Source organism: Microchirus variegatus (assembly GCF_963457635.1).
Source record: "Microchirus variegatus genome assembly, chromosome: 13".
NCBI lineage: Eukaryota > Metazoa > Chordata > Actinopteri > Pleuronectiformes > Soleidae > Microchirus > Microchirus variegatus.
The window spans coordinates 21,354,981-21,373,409 of record NC_139814.1 but is presented as its reverse complement, the minus strand read 5'-3'; the positions used below and the strand labels follow the sequence as shown (position 1 = coordinate 21,373,409).

Below are 18,429 nucleotides of genomic sequence, written 5' to 3'. Positions count from 1 at the left end.
GTTCTTATGTCTTTTAAATGTTGATAAGTGAAGCCTGGAGCGACGTCCGTCATGTTTTATTACATTTGTGAGTTTGTCAATATCTATGTTTTATACTTGAAACACTGGATTTCTAAGTACTTTATATGTATATATGTAAAGTTATCAAGTATTTATTCATTTATTTATGTTTTGGTCCATTTTGATTTGTCTTTTTGTTATTTTTTCCTTGTTGGGAAAACATTTGAAAAAGAATATGCCTTTTAGTTGGAATAATGGTGCATCATATTCATTTATCTTTGAAAGAAAACACAGAGTTTTATGTTGAGCCTTTACTTTATCAAACATGTCAACAACTGCAGTTAAAAATCTCTTTTTCTTTGACATTTTTGTCTTTTTGAAAACGTAACCTGAGGTTGAAAAAAAAGGAGGATCCATTGAGAGGTGGAAAAAGAAACCTTTGAGCGTAACCACGGTTACGAACAGTTACCTTGTGCTTGACGATCTGCTGTGTGATCTTGGCCGTCTGCGTGCCCATGGGCTCGGCGGAGCTCAGGCGTCTCTCAGTGGTGCTCAGCCATTCACCCAGAGGCTCCAGGGCTTCATGGAAGTGAAGAGCCAACACCTGCAGCTCCTCCAGCTGCCGCTGCCTGAGGGACGAGGAGGAGGAGATGAGAGGGAGAATAAAGGCAGGGATTAAAGGGGCGGAGGGAGACGGTGCTTTTATTGGTATTTGATTGCTTTGACTGAGGTTTTATTGCATGAAATGAAGCAGATTTCGTGTCAAACAGCTGCTGAGTCTTTGTGAAAATTGAAAATTCCATGTGATTGAAGATTGAAGTATTGAATAAACTCATAAAATGAATTGCATGTGTGCTTGAGATGGACAGACAGAGAGGGAGACTTTGAAAATGAAGGTGTAAAATACAGGGAAGGGCTGAATAATATATGGATGTGATCTCAATTTGATTTGGAATATCACGAGTCAAGCTTCTGGTCAATATTCTCTGTCTCATATATCTAAAAATGGTGAGAACAAGACAGAAAATAGCTGCGACTGTGTTAAATAATAAGTCAAAATGACAAAATAATACAGATGTGAGTGTGTGAGTCTGACCTGCCGCTGGCCTTGTCCAGCAGCTCGCTCCACCTCTCAGCCAGAATCTGCAGCTGAGTCTGGATCTTGTCTCGGTCCTGAGAGTCGGCCGTGGCCGCGATTCGTTCTCCTTCAGCGCGGATCATCTCCACCGTCGGCCGCCGGTCGTCCAACAATCTCTGGAGGAGCTGGAGAAACAAAAAAAAAACAGAGAAAGATAGTTAAACTGAGACAGTGAAAGCAGAAAAGGAGGATTTGTCAAGACCTCAGAGTGTTGTTTTGTTAATATTTAAACAGGAAAGCAAAGTGTAGCCTCACTAATGAAAACAACATTAAATCAACTCAACTGAATATGTTTACCTATCTAAATAAATATGCTATAAATACCTATTTTTTTTCTTGTGTTCTATAATCTATAAACTAAATCAGATTATTTCCTTTGGAAAAACAAGTTCATCGACGCAGAGCGAATTCTTTTAGAGGCAATTGTGATTAAAACATGAAATAAATACAGTAAAGAACTAGAAAAGAGGATAATAGTGAGGTAAACATGCAGCAAAGAGCCAGAAGTCAGAGTCAGACCTCTTTCTATTGAGGCTCATCATATCTGCTCTTTTTTATCAATGAGTCAACAAACGACTCAGGCGAACAGACACACGTTAAACCGTCTATTTAACTCAGGAATTATTCAACGTCTGACTAAATTCAGGTGTCACTTTTTCAAAGCGTCTTCTTCTTATTGAAAGAATTAACGACGTAAACAAACTTCCTTCCTGATTAGATCTGGACTTGTACACAGTTTACTCTCTTTTTCAGCCGCACGGCGACAACGCGGATGTAAACACGTGAGATTGATGGCTGCTCAGCACCAGAGCGCTCTAATGTGGACAAACACAGGAAGTGCGTGATGGATAAACAGGGAAAAGTGTGTGTGTGTGTCTTTGAAAAACAATACAAATCCTCCGTGTGAGTGTGTGTTTCTATGCCAGTCTGACTGGCAGACGGTCAACTGGGGCGGTTCAGATGCCAGGCAGACAGATCATTAACCGTGTGTGTGTGTGTGTGTCTGTGTGTGTGTGTGTGTGTGTGTGCGTGCGTATGCACATTCAAATGTGTTTTGTGGTTAAAGGTCACAAAGGACACGTGAATATAAACAACACATTCATCCAGACTGTCTGATAAATAGAAGACATTTTTTTTGTTTGCAAAAGAAAGAAATAAAGTGTAAAACTTTAATTTAAGCTAATGATGCAAAGTGGAAAATCTGAGCCTGAGTCTGAGAAACAAGAATGTGACCTCAGTGAGCGAAAACAAAGACACTTTCAATGCTGTACTGTATATATATATTGTTTCTGTATAAGATTTTAAGATTTATTATAGGGTATTTTAGGGCTGCAACTCACGATAATTCTCACAATTGATTAATGGAGTACTTGTTTGGTCTGTAAAATGCCAGATAATGTTGAAAATGTCAATCAAACTCAAATGTCTCGTTTTGTCCACAAACCAAAATGATTCAGTTTTAATGATTTCTTTGTTAAATGGAGCAAAGAAACCAGAAAATATTCACATTTAAGAAGCTGGAAAAAAATACCCTGGAGTATTTCATCCTGCACCTCTTGTTCCCCGTCGTACCTTTTGTTCTTGGATCTGTGCTTTGACCACGCGGTATTCCGCTGACGGAGGCTTCTGATTGGCCACCAGCTCCTCTGTGTCGCTCAGCCAACTGAGCAGAGGCTCCAGAGCGTCCTGAAATTTCCCACAGTGCAACAGGGCCTCCTGCAGCTGAGCGATCCGCTCTGCCACCTGGAACACAGGCGCAAAACAGTTTTGTTATTTTCATCACAATAAATGTCACAAAATCCGTGAATGAGCAAATAAGAAGAGCAGTGATGACCTTGAATTATAATATAGGCCAATTTAAATTGGAAAAATAATTCACTTGAACAGAGACATAATTACTGTTTATGTTAAATCCTACCTGAAGCAATTAACTCTAGCTGTTTGATTAGGAAATTTAATGAACAATTAAAACCTTTTATTCCATTCCCTCTGCAAAAAAAAACATGTCTGTCTATGTTGAGGCCTAACGACCAATGAAACTGCAGGACTCTTCTGTAACCAGGGTCATTTTTACATGTGTGTGTGTGTCTCAGTACCCTCTTGTTGAGTGAGTTCCACTGCAGGTTGGTGGTCTCCAGGTCGTGCTCCAGCGCCTGCGTGTCCGTGTGTTTGGCGGCGCTCTGGATCAAACCCTGACCCACGGCGTTGACGAGCTGCAGCTTGGGCTGAATGCGGTCCACCTGCTCTCGCTCCACGGCCTGGAAGGTTCAAATAAAGCAGAATAGAGAGAGAGAGGGAGGTCATTAACTGATAACGTTTGACTCCATCATTAATCCACATAAAAAACTCCCAGATGTAAACTCAATTGTCTTTCATCAAACTTTTGCTGTGACAGTCTGGTGATGTTTTTACCACAGGGTGTGTGCAGTGCAGTGTGTCACCCACTAAGTGGAGTTTTGAATTATGTTGTTTTATTTCATAGTTAACTGTGGAAGCCTTTAGACTTCAGTCAAAAAAGACAAACTTTCCTACGTGGACAATAACGTACAGTTTATTGTGTCACATCATATTACAATCTGTGACTGAAAGAACAAAAACAAGAAGAAGAAGAAGAAGAAGAGGTGGTTCAGGAGGACAGACAGACAGACAGACAGACAGACAGACAGACAGACAAAGATAGAGAGGGAGGTGAAGAGATAAGTGAGGAGTGGGAGACGTGGGAGGGGAGGAGGGGGAGAGAGGGGATTATGGGGATTAGTGGGTTAGACGAGTAATGGGGGGCTGGAAAAGGCTGAGTCGACATCAGACAGACAGACTGACACACACGTGTTTGCATAGCATTCATAGTGAGGACACTCATAGACATAATGCATTCTCTAGACCCTAACCCTAAAACCAGGTCTTAACCCTGAAAAGGCCATTTTAGAGGTGACAGAATGTGAGGACCAGCCAGAACGTCCTCACCTTTTTAGTTATATAGGTTTTTGGTCCTCACAAAGACACCCATACAAGAACACACACACACACAGTGGAGAGCTGGAGCCATCTTGTGATGACAACAGAGTCAGTCGTCCGACACTAAACGCCACCAGACTTCACTTCCATGACCAAATTAAGATCAAGCAACAGTGGATCCACCAGAGTGTCAGCAAATACTGTGACGATTTAAACTAAACCTCAGTCCACACTCATATTTGGGTCAGTGGAGCAACAGCAGAGGCCAGAAATCTTATTTACACTCATATTCTATTTAAAAGATGCCTAAAAATCAACCTGCAACAACATTATTCACAACCAGTCAGTCATTGATGTTATTATTGAGCAAATCTGTATCATTAACTGGCTTCACCATGAGCATTATGTGATCTGCAGCTTGTTTTTTGACCATTTTAGATCAAATGATGAGTTAAGGGATAAATGGAGACGACTGGGAACAATCAAAGACAACAGTAAAATCACATTTTAAAAGGCCTCACTTAACAAATGTGACATGTTTCAAAGGAGAACATTTTATAATGGCTGAGCCAGACTGGATTGTTAAATGTTGTTTTTGTCAAGCAATAACCAAAAGTCTGCTTTTCCACGCTGAGAACACAAAACAAACCAAAAACCTACAGCTAATAAATAAAATACAATATAAAATAAAGTCAAAGTCATGCTACATTCCTGTGAACCGCTCTAAATACAACAATTTCCCCCAAATCCACAAAACAACTCTGTCAATTTCAGGGTTTTCCACTGATTCTCTGACCGATGGGAAAAATGTAAACCAACACAGACGCATTCTTCTTCTTCATTTTGGTCAACTCTGGGACACAATCCCATCAAGTGTTGAGTCGGTGGCTGCGATCGTGCGGTCGCACTGACATGAAATCGCTCGACGAGACTCGACATTCACAACAGACCCACGGAGGGAGAATTAGAGCTGGTGGTTTGTTCTGCTGCTGCAGCCAAAGCCAAATAAGACCACACAAAGACTCCACACTGATGGAGGCACACCAGATTTTGGCAAATCCAAAGCCTGAGGGGAAATATCTGGTGAGACATTAGTGAGGGAGGAGCAGTCAGAGTGAGTGAGAGAAATTAGGGTTTGGGTTTCAGTAAAATGCTCAATGAACCATCCCCCCCAAAAAAAGAAGATTCAACAGTCTAGAGCTGAACTATTCAATTACAAACTCAGTTCTCTATCAGTCTAACTGGGCCAGACATTTCCTGCAGCCAGTAAGCAGCAGGTGAGGACATATTTAAAAAGTACACCAAAGAGTGCTTTAAAAATATCATAAAAGAACTAGCAATACAATCATTTTGGTCATATCTGTCCTTCTCACACCCAAAACTACCGTAACTATTTTATATAAGTACATCGCCCGTGCAACTCAAAGTGCATGAAATCATTTAGTTTCTGGTGGAACCACAGGCTGGGCCACTAAGAAGTTGGTTATGGGCCACCATTTAAATTGATTGGGTGTAGGACAGTCGTCAAATATTCAAACAATAACTCTCCAGTCTGTTGGATTCTATCAATAACAGCAAAAATATGAACAAAAAATAATAAATGGCTCTTTTATTAATCTTTTCTTAATTAATAAAGTTTTCTTCTTATTCTTCTGTGGTCACCTGGACTAACTCACATCAGAGGACAGACACACACACGAATCTGCATTTTCTTTTAGATAAAATGTGTTGGTAATGTGTGTAATAATCTGTGGTTTAAAAGTGTGTCAGTGTGAGAAAGTGTTCAACAGGTGAAAATCTCTGTGGATTAAATATGAATGAGCCGTCTGTGTTCATATGTGTGTGTGTTCTTTGTTGTATCTTCAGGGACCTTTTCCTGGCACACACTGATCTTGTCAGGACCAGCAGTCCTCACGGGGACCAAAACCTGGTCCTAATGAGGCAGAACCTCATTTATTTCTGATGAACCGATTGACTTTAGAGCCAAGATTTGAAAGGTTAAAGTTAGCGATAGTGCTTTGTTTAGGCCGTTTAAATGAATGGACGTAAAAGCAGTGTGTGTTTCTGAGGGTGTGTGTGTGTTAGAGTGTGTGTTCTTGTCCAGTTTGGACACAGCTGTGTTGTGGTGATGGGGCGTCAGAGCTGCTTGGAACAGGAAGTCTGTCGGCCAGAACAACAATGACTGTATCCATGACCCGCTCCACCCTGCGCCTGGTGTGTGTGTGTGTATATGAGTGTGTGTGTGTGTGTGTGTTAGAGATGGAGGGAACAGGAAAGGAAAAGGAACAAAAACAGAGAAAGGGAACACACACCCAGTATATAAAAGTATTATAGGTTGCTTGCATTAAAATGTCACTCTCCGTCCTCTGTCCATCACTCTGTGTTTTCCCTCTCTCTCTCTCAGCAGCTCTGAGTGGTTGAAGCCACTAAACCACAGCTCTGGAAAAGGTCCCACATACTTGTCATTCTTCTCTGCAGCAGCAGCAGCAGCAGCAGTGCTCTAACCAGCCCTTTCTCTCATGTGTCCTCCTTTGTCGACCTGTCCTCTCTACCTCCTCTCTGTCATTTCTCTGCCTCCTCCTTCTTCTCCTCTGTCATCAGCGTCTCGTCCTTCTCTATCTCAGTGTGAGGACGGAACATTTAAGAAAACATAGATCTGACTAAAGCTGAAGAAAGAGACGATGACCATGATGTGAACTAAATGTTGTTAAAAGACGAGACGACAGACGGTTTATCGGACATCAGTTCAGCGAATGACTGACTTTTACGCCGACTTTCATCATGTTGATTATTTTCCTTTCGTAAAATGTCAGAAAATGTTGAATCAGTGTCTCTACAAATGTCATGTTGTGTCCAAACAAACCAAAATCATTCAGCTTCAATGATTTGTTTTTAAAGAAACCGGAAAATATTCACATTCAAGAAGCTGAAAAGTAATCGATTCATGATCAAATATATTATTGTCGACTTCATGAAAGTTGTTCTGGGTGGAAAAACGGTATTGAAATAAAACAAAATATGCAAATACTCTCAGCAGAATATAAATGCAAATACAAAAGTTTAACAAACGAATGTCAAACAACAATAAAAGAAAATTAAAATGTCATTATCAGGCCTTAATAATTATCATAATAGTATTACATACACAGGCTATAGAAATAAAAACAGATTTTTAGTCCTTTTTTGGAGTAAAGGTATGAAGAGTAAACATGTCGCTATGCTTTGTTTATTATTGTTGTTTCACATTTTTCAGTTTGCATAATATATATTATTCTACACACTTCCAAGAATATATATGTTTTATACTCTTGATAATAATTGTGCTTTAAATAATTTAAATACAGTTACGGTGAGTTTCTATTTAAAATGAATTGCGATTTCTGTGGTGAATAAATGACTAAAGTGAGGACCTGTCCCACTGACTTTTCCTTCACCTCCTCCCTCTCCTCCTCTTCCTGCCTCCCCCTCTTCCTCCTGCGTCTCTCACCCTCTTCCTGTCTTTCAACCCTCGTCCTTCCTAACTTCCTCCTTTCTCTTTCACGTGGAACGAGGAATGAAGGGAGGAAGGAAACTGACCGGATCTGTTTTCCAAAATGAAAAACTGTTTTTTTTTTTTTTTGTGTGTGTGTGTCAGGAAACGGTTTGAGTTAAACTCCACAGGCGTTTAAAGGGTTAATAAAATAACCTGTGTCCTCATTTGCATATCGACAAAACAAATACAAACGTCATGCAAATGTGGTTTGCATTCAGAACAAAAGCCTGCTCACACTTTACTCTGCTTTAACTTCAAACTATGTCTCTGAATCATTTTCATGTGAGTTCTGTCGTTGCCGCTAATCAACTCCCTGAGAGACAAACAAACACAGAGTAATATATGATTTGTCTCTTTCCTTCTTTCTTTTTTCAAGACTTGGAGACATGTTCATGTGATTCATCAGCACACAAAGTCATTAAATGCAATATATATTAGAAATTAATATTAAAATGTGATGACTTGGTTGTACTAAAAATAAAACAAATACCGTTTAACCCTTTGTTTTCTTTGCCGCAGGTGCACCCTTGATAAATGAACGCAGGAAATAATAAATAAATAATAAAACTCATTATACAGACATCCTGGGTGTGTGATGTGTTGTTGAGTTATTGATAGCGAGTTAGTGATAATTGTGCAGAAAACACAAAATAGACAATTTTTCTTTGATTTTTGTTCAATTGTTTATATAGTTGGTGAAAATAAAAAATAAAAAATGTATATATATATAATATATTTTTTTATCAGATTGTCTATAGGTTTTGCAGAAAAAAAAATAGTTGTTGCCTCTGTATATACATATACATACAAATCAACTTAAATACTCTGTGTTCTCAGGGTTAAAGCTAATGACAGGTTACTTCCAGACTGTTTAAGAGAGTTTTAGAGCTTATTTATTTACACTTAGGTTAGAAAAGGCCAGGAAAGACATAAAATGAATATGTACTTTTATTGTTGACATTACGGAAAAGCACAACTACTATTTTTATAATGTGAAAACATGATTTGTACTGCTATTTTGTGGCTGGTGCATATTTAAGTGTTTATATGTGGATATGTGTGTATCTTTTCTTCATATATATCATTTCCATTGTCTCTTTTGTTGTTCCGTGTTGGTGGAATTATTGATTTACATTACCAGTCTCCATTTACTTTTTTATTTAATACTATTATTTCTTCTTCCTGATATGTGAGCTCCAACCTAGCTGTTTAACTCAATTAAAAATAACTGCTTTTTTATTCCACAGCAACTTGATTCATTTGCTGTGGGCGATAAATGTTTCGCTGCCTTTGCTTTCATGCTTCTTTTTTCCCCCTGTGTTCCTGAACATCTCCTCCTCCTCCTCCATCTTTCACAGGTTCATCCTGAAGGCGTTTGTTCAGAACCAGAATTATCACATCAATCAAAAACACACATGTATGAACCACAGATGCAACCTCTCTGTTCTTCTCTCTCTCTCTCTTCGTCCTTTCAATGCCTCGTCTGTTCCAGGCTCATTTGTTCCACTAACACCAGCATGTATTTAACAGTAATATAAGACTAAAAATGTCAAATTATTTCACAAACACACAGTTACAGTAATTCTCTGCATTCATACACGTCTTCCCAGGTCAAATTCAAGCACTTCCCAGGACAATAAAAGAGATAATATTATACTTCAAACAGGCAAAATAATGTTTTTTTCAAAGTCACGATCAAACATACGAGCAAGGTCCTATTCATCCATAATATAACAGGAAAAATATTCAATCAATTAGCTATTTTCTTATGTAAGAATACGACCAATATTTACAGCATTTTGTCCAAAATAAGCACTTTTCAAAACTTGAAAACATCCGTACAAACAGTCTGAATTACTCTTTTAGTTATTTTATAAAGGCATCAAATTAGCAAAGCAGAAACAGAGAATCGTAATTATAAATTCTAAATTTGTAGGAGTTTTCAGTTGCTTTCTTCAGATAAAATTTGTCCAAATTATTCGTCATTTACACCCAAAAAAAGGAAAATTTATGGAACAAGCTATTTCAGATCTCAATCTGTGTGTGAGCAGCCACTGGTCAGTCTGGGCTGAACGTTCACTCAAACAGCAGGCAAAGCTCGTCCATCTGTCTGTCTGTGACACACACACACACAGACACACACACAGCTCCATATTAATCCAAAGACCTTCTGCTTGTGTGTGTGTTCCTGCCAGCGTCGCTCTCTTATCTCTCCACTGAAGCCTCATGTCGAGCTAAAAAGGTTCTCCCCGTGAAAACAATAGTCTCCTCATCCTCCACTTGCAGCTTCCCCGTCACAACTCTTTCTGCGTCTGCTTCTTCTTTGTCTTTTCTGTTTCTGCCGTCACTGTCTGTCCTCCCCGTTTTTTTAATCACATCCTCCCCCCTCCTCAAGTTAATTACTTATTATTCAGGAAGTTAACATGAAAATTGCTTTGTTTTTGTTTCACAATAGAAGAGAATGATTGAAGTCGAGTGAAAGCCACGGTGACTAATAAACAGAGCGAAGGAAATACAGTCCATGTGGAGGAATGAATATGGGTATGCTAAGGTTAAATTCAAGCACTTTCAAGGTATATTTTCAAGCTTTTCCAGCACATTACAGCTTCGTTTAACTACATAATTATTAGGGATGAACCAATACGACACTTCGTAGTAGGAACGGATAAAGTCTGGAACCCAAAACGATACAAAAACCTAAATATAATATCAGTAATTATGAAGCATGTGAGGCATGACTCAGCAGAATACTTGTTAGACGATTGGTGCATCATGTTTTTAATAGTGCTGTCAAACGTTAACAGCGTTTAACAGCGTCAATGTTAACGCATGTTAACGCAAGCCACGTTTCTATGACGACTGACCATGACATCATGTTAACGTGACTCCGGATTGTTAAAATTAGTCTCTAAAGTAACGCTAAACTTTAAAAACAGAGGCACACACGCAGTACACAGGTACACTGGTTATTTGTAGCGCTGCTCTTTTCGTTAAATAAACAGACCGCTCCAGTTCAACTGTTGGCGCGCTAACGGCGCTAAAAGGAGCTAATGCAACTAACGGAGCTAACTGGTAAACGGTGCCTGGACTCCGGTGTCGTGGCACTTAAACATGACGTCATGCGCGTCTTTTTCCGGTCAGTCGTCATGGAAACGTGTCATGCGTTAACACACGTTAACCTATAGCACAGTGCTAGTTTGTAAAAATGTCTGCCTATTGCTAAGTGGTAAACCAATCAGTACAGATGTGATGAACGCTAACTAGTTTAAAAAACGCAATACCGAACGTTCCTATAATCATACAACTCTGTATAAAATGACAGCAAAACAATGTTGTGTTTTGTAATATCACAATTATAATTAATCAGATCAAAAGACATACAGTAAATGGCCACTTTATTAGGTACACCTATGCTAATATGCCAAGCTACTGCTAGCCCATCAGCCAATCACACGGTAGCAACTCAGTACATTTAGCCATGATTAGGAATGGGAATCGGTATCGGTCAATATCGGTATCAGTCCGATATTGGTCAAAATAACTGGACAATCCAAAAATCATATATATCGCATACACACGGACTGTAAAAATGTAGTTAAAAATCAGCAAAAGGATTTTAGATCGTCTCTCGCCGTGATCAAGATGATCAGCTGAAGACGAAATGTGATTTAACTTACTTTGAACAGAGAAACCTGCTGATACTGGGACTTATTTTGTTTCTCCAATCTACTAAGTGAAGTGTTTAGTCCAACTGCCATTTGTTGCAAGCGTTTTCAAGCCCTGATGTGACTTTAAAAAAAGAAGATAATACGAAGGAGGAACATAAAATAAAGCAGACGGACAAGGACACAGGGCGGACCAAAAACAAAACAGCCGAGTCGACAGGCAACTGAAGTCTGGTGTTAGCTCCGGCACTTTCTTATCTGACATCTAAGTTTTTGTGGCCCGGACAACTTCACACACTGTTTGTGTAGCCGTGTTGGCAGAGCCAGAGTATTTAGCCCCTCACCTCCTTATCACAGCAACAAAACCAGCCAAGCGTGGAGGAGTAGAGGGGGAGGAAGAGGAGGAGGAGGAGAGAGTCAGTTCAAGGGAGGGCAGAGTGAAGTAAGAGGGATTTCATCATGCAACAAAAGTGCACGTGTCACCTTTCAGAAATTTGAACAAAAACTGGAAAGTTACATTTCCAAATCAACAAACAAAAAGTATTTTTCTCTCTATATCCACGTTTTCTACTGTGTTTGACCTGCAACATAAGAATCTAATGAGAACAAAATCTAATAAATCAAGCCCTTTTCCTTAGTAGAAGTATATCAATGTTTTTTTTGCTGTTGTCACAGACTCTGTGCAACGCTGTAACTCTCTGCTGCACCATCTGAGGCTGAGAAAACATGACAAGTGATTACATTAAGCTGAAGCCAGAGAGGCTGCGACCGCAGAGAGAACAAACAGACGTGGACTGATAACACAGAAACACATTAAACACAGTTACACACACACACACACACATACACACACATACATAGTGTAGTCATAAACCCACACAGGGCAGAGTAAATATGATGTGATAGAGAAGTAAGTCCAGGAAACGTCTTTTCCTGATGGTAACTATAATGTAATAAAAGAAACAGGAACATCAGTCTGCATCATCCACGGGATCAGGTGCGTGAGAATTCTGAGGAACTGAAAATCCACCCCAGGCAGTAAAAACTCTGGCTTTACACACAAACTCGCTCTCTACCTCATAATAACAATAATAATACAGTGGCTTTTTTCACAAATGATTTAACATAAGACTTAAAGACATAAAACTTAAGTTCTCCATAAGTTCTCCTCCTTTTTTTGTGCATACGACCATGACCTTGTAAGGAAACGTGATTTTCTGGCCTCCATATAAAGCGGGGGTGTCCTAACGTTATTTAACAAGGGCCAGATTTGATAATATGAAGACTCCTGGGGGTCAATGGTCCCATATTTTCCTTGTAACAATTATCCATGGCAATGTAACCAGATATAAGCCACGCATGAGTGAACAAATGAAAACATTCTGCCTTTCTCTCACATCTGTATTCAGATATCATCTTCTACTGCTTTATCCTACACATAAGGGTCACGGGGGGTGCCGTGCCAATCTCAGCTGACTTAGGACGATAGGCGAGGTCCCACCCTGGAAAGGTCGCCAGGTCAACTGAGGACAAACAACCATTCACTCTCACACCTACGGTCAATTTAGAGTGTCCAATTCAGTCTCCTTTGGACTGTGGGAGGAAACCGGAGAACCTGGAGAAAACCCACGCACACTTAAAACTCCATGCAGAAAGGCTCTTGTTCCAAGCAAGAAGACCACTACACCAACTGTGTGGACGAGTCAGGTATCATGATAACAGAATAGGAGGTGAATGCATGGACACATGACCAGGGATGACTTTCTGTCCCAGTCTGTCCCTGACCATAAATAAAACATTATAAAACCTAAATCTGTGCGCCGTACAAAATCTGAACAAGGGCCGTGATTGGCCCGTGGGCCGGACCTTGGACATGTCTGATATACAGAGTCAACCCCTTAAACACAACTACAACAACAGCACCAGCATGCACTTCCCATAAATGTTCCCATAAAAGTTTTGCACTTGAGATTAACATTAGAAGTAGATTGCAGGCCCAGACTTTCAGCTCCACACAAATAAACATGTGATCACACTCAAATATGTGCATGCACTTTAGATTAGCACTGAACCCCCACCCATAGAGTGACCCTGAGGGTCGTTTCCCACAAGCAGCCAGGCCTCTCTCTCTCTCCGTGTGTGTGCATCATATTGCACATCATTTAAAGCCCCACGACTGCAGCACAACTGGCTAATTATGGCGCCTACATAACTCCGCCACCACTCCCACATACATTTTCCATGCTATGTCTACATCAGTTACACTAAACGCTCGGCTCCGTGGCCCAATTACATTTCCACACTTTTGTCTCCACGTTGCCAGATTGGCAGCACATTTCCTTGTTCAGCGTTCACTCCCCCACCTGACAATCTTCTTTCATTAGACTAAATAGATTCATAAACCAGAGTCTCTGTGGTTCAAATTTAATCACCTCACTGTACTTGGCACCGCATAAATACTTCAGTTCAAAAGCTGGCTCTCAAGCTCTCTGCTTCTCCTTAACAATAACTGTGTACATGAAATAATCATCAGTAAAACGCCTCCCAGATGCATTTTCAAAGCTCTTTCTTTTCTTTTCCCCATGTCATATTATTACAACACTACTCTATAAACTGTTGACCTCAATTTACTAAACTGTGATGTTGACCTACACTAAGATCAGCACCAGTGGTTCCCAATATGTGTACGTTTGTGTACCTTAGGAACGTCTGATTTAGATGAAACACATCAGCTCCTAAAACTACTGCAAACAAACAGATTTTAAATGTTGTGCGTACCTCCGTCTGTGTGTCGTCGTCGCAAAAGTGTAATAAATCCTCAGATTGGTTCTCCGTTTGAGAGCTTGGTCCTGATTCCGTGTGCCAAGTTATCTGAGGCACATCATCCTGGGATCTGTACTCCTGCATCTGGTTTGTCTCTGTCTGTGTAAAAAGGCTCTGAAGCAGACCTGGCTCAAGTGGATCCCAGGCCTGGTCAATGTAATCAAGTGAAGGGAAGTCCTGAACGGAGCCCTCCGACTCCCAGTCACTGTCACCGGCCATGGAGCCGAGGAAAAACTCGACCCCGTCCACCCCAGACTGGGTCCCTTCAGAGTATGAGTCCAAGTCCAGCTCCTGAGTGTCCTCACAGGCTGAGCCCACATCTGAGGGCCCAGGCTGGGGCCTTTCAGGTGCTGCCATGTAAACAAAGCTGTCAGAGAGGAGGAAGCCCTCCTCATCATCATCATCGTCGTCCTCCCCTGGGGTTGTGAAGCAGAGAGGTTTGGGGACAGGACTAGGGGGAATGGAGTCTTCAAGTGGAGAAGGGGGGCAGTCATTGGGGTAGAGCGGAGGTGCAGAAACAGCCAGGTAAACAAAACTATCTGATATCACAAAGGCCCCTGAGTCTTTACTATCCAGGCTCGCGCCACAAGAGCTCGATTTAGAAGGTGACTGTGGTAAAGTGGAGCGGAGGGCTGAGCCTGATTTGGGGCTGCTAGCATTCCCTTCTATTGTGGTTAACAAATCTGGTTCTTTTCCAGACATGTCCAGCTCTGAGACAAAGTCAGTGGGGACATCAAAGTTCTGAGATTCTGACGAAAAGGATGTCCCGTCCGTGTGACAACTTATTGTGACGGCAGGCTCGCTAATCTCTGAAGGGACGGGATCTTCTTGACGTTCAAAGGAAGTCTGAAAGTCAACATCCTGTGTACATTCATTGTCAGTTTCTTTTTCAACCGTGTGCAGAGACTCCAGGGAGTGATCCATGAGCACTCCCTCGCTGCTGTCCAAACTTGGCTCAGATTGGTCATACACATCCCACTCTGTTTCTAACTCCTCTTCCCCGTTCAGTTCTGCTTCGTTTTGCTCAGCCTCCTCCTCCTCCTCCACTTGTTCCATCTCCTCAGCATAAGGGTTCAGAGGGCTGTAAGATGGAGAGGAGGCTCTCTCTTCACATTCCTCCTCCTCATCACACTCTGATGAAGCCCCACTATCTGGCTCTGTTTCAGTCTGGGCAGGTTTCCCTTGTTCACAGTCTTTCTGAGTGACATCACAGATACCGGTTCTGTCCGGCTGGGATGTGTTTACACCACTGGAGTCCGACTCCACTTGTGGACCAAGAGCCGAGTCTGTTGGATAACTCGTCTCTTCCTCAAAATCCGTCTTATCCTCGTTGTGGTCGAGGTCACACTCGTCATCGATGAAACCATGTTCCTTTTCACAGTCCTGCGCTCGCATCAAGTCAAAGTTTCTCAACTCCTTTGTGTGCTGAGATTGAACTAAGTCAGAGTCTTTTGTAATGTTCTGACAATCTCCTGTAGTTAAATCACCAGAGTTAACTTCATCTAGCGGAAGTGTTCCTTCATAATCTACCCACATAGTCTCTGCATCCTCCTCCATCTCCTCTTCCTCTAAACAAGGAAGTGTGTACGGATCAGGAGGCTCAGGGTCGACACTCATTTCCACTCCCTCCTCTCCGTCTTCCTCCAGACATTGCCTCTCAAGCTCGAGGAAGAGGTCATCTGATTCAGCCTCTGAACTAGGGCAAGGTGATGGACTGGGGGCCCCAGGGCCTCCGAACCCTGAAGGTGGAGTCAGTACAGGCCAATGTGCAGAAGAGCCTGTTAAATCCCATCCCTCTGATTCCAGTATTTCCCTATCCCAGGACTGGTCAACAATCTCCCTGTTATCTAATTTAAGAACTGCTTCCCACTCCCTTTCCTCCCTCTGAGCTCTCTCCTCCTCTGCTTTATGCCTCTCTTTTTTCCATGCCTCCTCCCTCTCAATAATCTCCCCGCACTCCTCCTGATCCTCATTCTCGAGGTCCTCCAGATCTTCAAGTATCCTGCGCTCATCCTCCTCAAATTTGAGCTCGGAGGCAGTGCGGTGCATGAGCTCCCCACCCTGGGCCCAGCCAAGAAGCCCCTCTTCACCTCCCTCCTGACTAATGCAGGGGGAGAGAGGTAGACCTCCATAGACTAACTCCTCCTCCTCCTCCTTTAGGAATGGAGATGGGGGATCTAGAAGATAAAGTGATTCTTCATCTGTATTGCCATCCTCAGCTAATAAAGGAGGCAGAGGAGGGAGCATGGGGAAGTTGTGTCTCAGCCCCACCTGGGATTTCTTTCCTGTTGATAGACCGCGGGGCCATGTGCGGGCTTTGGTAGGTGGACAGAAAACTGGTTTTGGTGGAATGAGAGGGGCATTGTCACCCTGGTCCTGGTCCAAAAGAGGTGAATCCCTCTCTGAATCTGAGGTCTTAACCGACTCCGCAAGCTCCTCTGGGATTTGCCTAATTACAAGTTTGGAGGAGCTTGTCGTCCGTTTGTGCTCCCGTGCTTTTCTCCCTACCTGTCTGGATATGCTGGGGCTCTGCTCAGGTGTGTTTAATGACTGGTTATGGCTAATAATAGCGGGTAACCGTTCTTTAGGAGGAGACGGCACCATGCAAGTCTGTTTCTGTTGTCTCTGCAGCAAAGGATGAACCTGCTTTTGTCTGCTGAGAGGATGCTGGAGAAGAGGAGGCATGGGACTAACTGTGGGCGTCAATGAAGGCGAGGAGGAGACAGTGGGAGTGTGGGGAGCGGAGGACAGAGGGGAAGGTGTATAAGGAGGTAAGGTAGGAGTGGATGAGGAGGGGGTGGGTGGGGGTAGATGAGAAGGAATGGGCTGCAGAGGAGAAAGAGGAATCCCTGCCCCAGACGTACGCTTCTCTGCTCCTTCAGCAGAGGAAATCTCAAATCTCTCTGCAAACTCTGGAAAACTTGGGGACATAAAGGCTTTCCACGAGCGGCGGTTTGGATTGTCCTTCTTATCGCCACCTTGATGCCGCCTCTTGGCCACCGCGGCCACGCCACCGGCAGACGAGGACGGAGCAAGAGGCAGACCTGAACCTACGAGACCGACAGGCGGTGACATAATCTGAAGATCACCGGTTAGTTTTAAGGCGTCGAAGATCACCCTCTCATCCAGTTTCTTCACTCCTCCAGGATTATCCACATTCCTGGAGACAAAAACGCCACCAATATCTGCCCCAATGGTGCCATTACTGGAGAGCGTGCTCCCCTCTCCTCTCACCTCCCCTCCAGAACCTAAAGTACTCCTGGAAGGTTGACAAAGTTTGGTCCCTTGGTCGATCTGTTCATTGATGCGCATCGTATCATATATAGATCTCTGTGGGACGTAGCAATCCTCAATGTACGCTTCATCCTCATCTCCTTTTCCAAGGCAGCGAGGATTCTGCCTCAGGCAGTCGGGGCGACTCAGCGGTTTCCCCATTCTTTCTGTTTTTTCTTCTTCTCCTGGAGCGACACAACGACCCTGTTGTGGCTGTGGTTTAAGGTGCAGGTGTGGCAGGGCACTTAGAGAGAATTACATAGACAAAAAGTCTTTGTAGAAAATGAATTCCTTCACTTTCAAATGTCCTCAGTCCAATAATCCACAGAATCACACAGTCCATTTGGCTGCATAGAATAAATCCTTCAGGAATCACATTCTAGAAATAAAATAAAAAGATCATCCACAGTATTATTCCACTGGTGTGTTCATGTGTTCTCGTCTATGTCACTTCAACACTCGTGCATTTCCTTGGTCTTTCTGAGATGCCGCGCGGCATCAGCGAGGGAGCAACAGAGACGGCCCCCCCCTCCTCCTCGGCACCATAATAATCAGCAGCTCTGTTTGTTTGAAAGGCTGTTTGGAATGAGGGAGAGGTGGATGATGTACAGAGGGAGGAAGGGAAACAAACGGTTATCATTTCCCCTCCATGAAAGTTCAAAGTCTACGGTGAGGTGAATACCACGTAGATAACATCCATTTGTCTTGCTGTCAGAAACACGGAGCACCACCGCGTCGCCTCCTCCGCCGCGCTCATACAACGGCAACTCTTTCCTTGACCTTTTCTTCTCTGCTCCTGCCTCTCTTTCCTCTCCGGTGTCCTCGCTGTGGCACAACAGGAAAAGGCAGAAAGGGCTTTGGACAACTTCAACAGGCTTGGTGAGAGGCAGGCAGAAGTGTTAAAGTCTCCTTTTAAGGTGAGAAAACCCACTCTCTGTTATATAAAAGAAAGGCTGCGTGGGGTGCAATGAAAAGGAGAGTGCAATACTCCGTGGAATTATTATTTCACCGTCATCTTCCTTCGTCTCTTGCAGGGGAAAAAA

General features: G+C 42.5%; 1 protein-coding gene across 8 annotated transcripts in view; it reads right to left on the bottom strand.

Annotated features, from left to right (window-relative positions):
• Positions 1-18,429, bottom strand: part of macf1a (microtubule actin crosslinking factor 1a) — a gene marked incomplete at its 5' end in the record, with an annotated part of 197,578 nt that overhangs the window by 26,163 nt on the left and 152,986 nt on the right. For all 8 annotated transcript variants that reach the window (XM_083899806.1, XM_083899808.1, XM_083899809.1 and 5 more), the window contains 4 exons: positions 470-629; positions 1,097-1,263; positions 2,711-2,881; positions 3,235-3,396. In XM_083899806.1, coding sequence (XP_083755932.1) covers positions 470-629; positions 1,097-1,263; positions 2,711-2,881; positions 3,235-3,396 — 660 coding nt within the window. The remainder of the gene's footprint in view (positions 1-469; positions 630-1,096; positions 1,264-2,710; positions 2,882-3,234; positions 3,397-18,429) is intronic.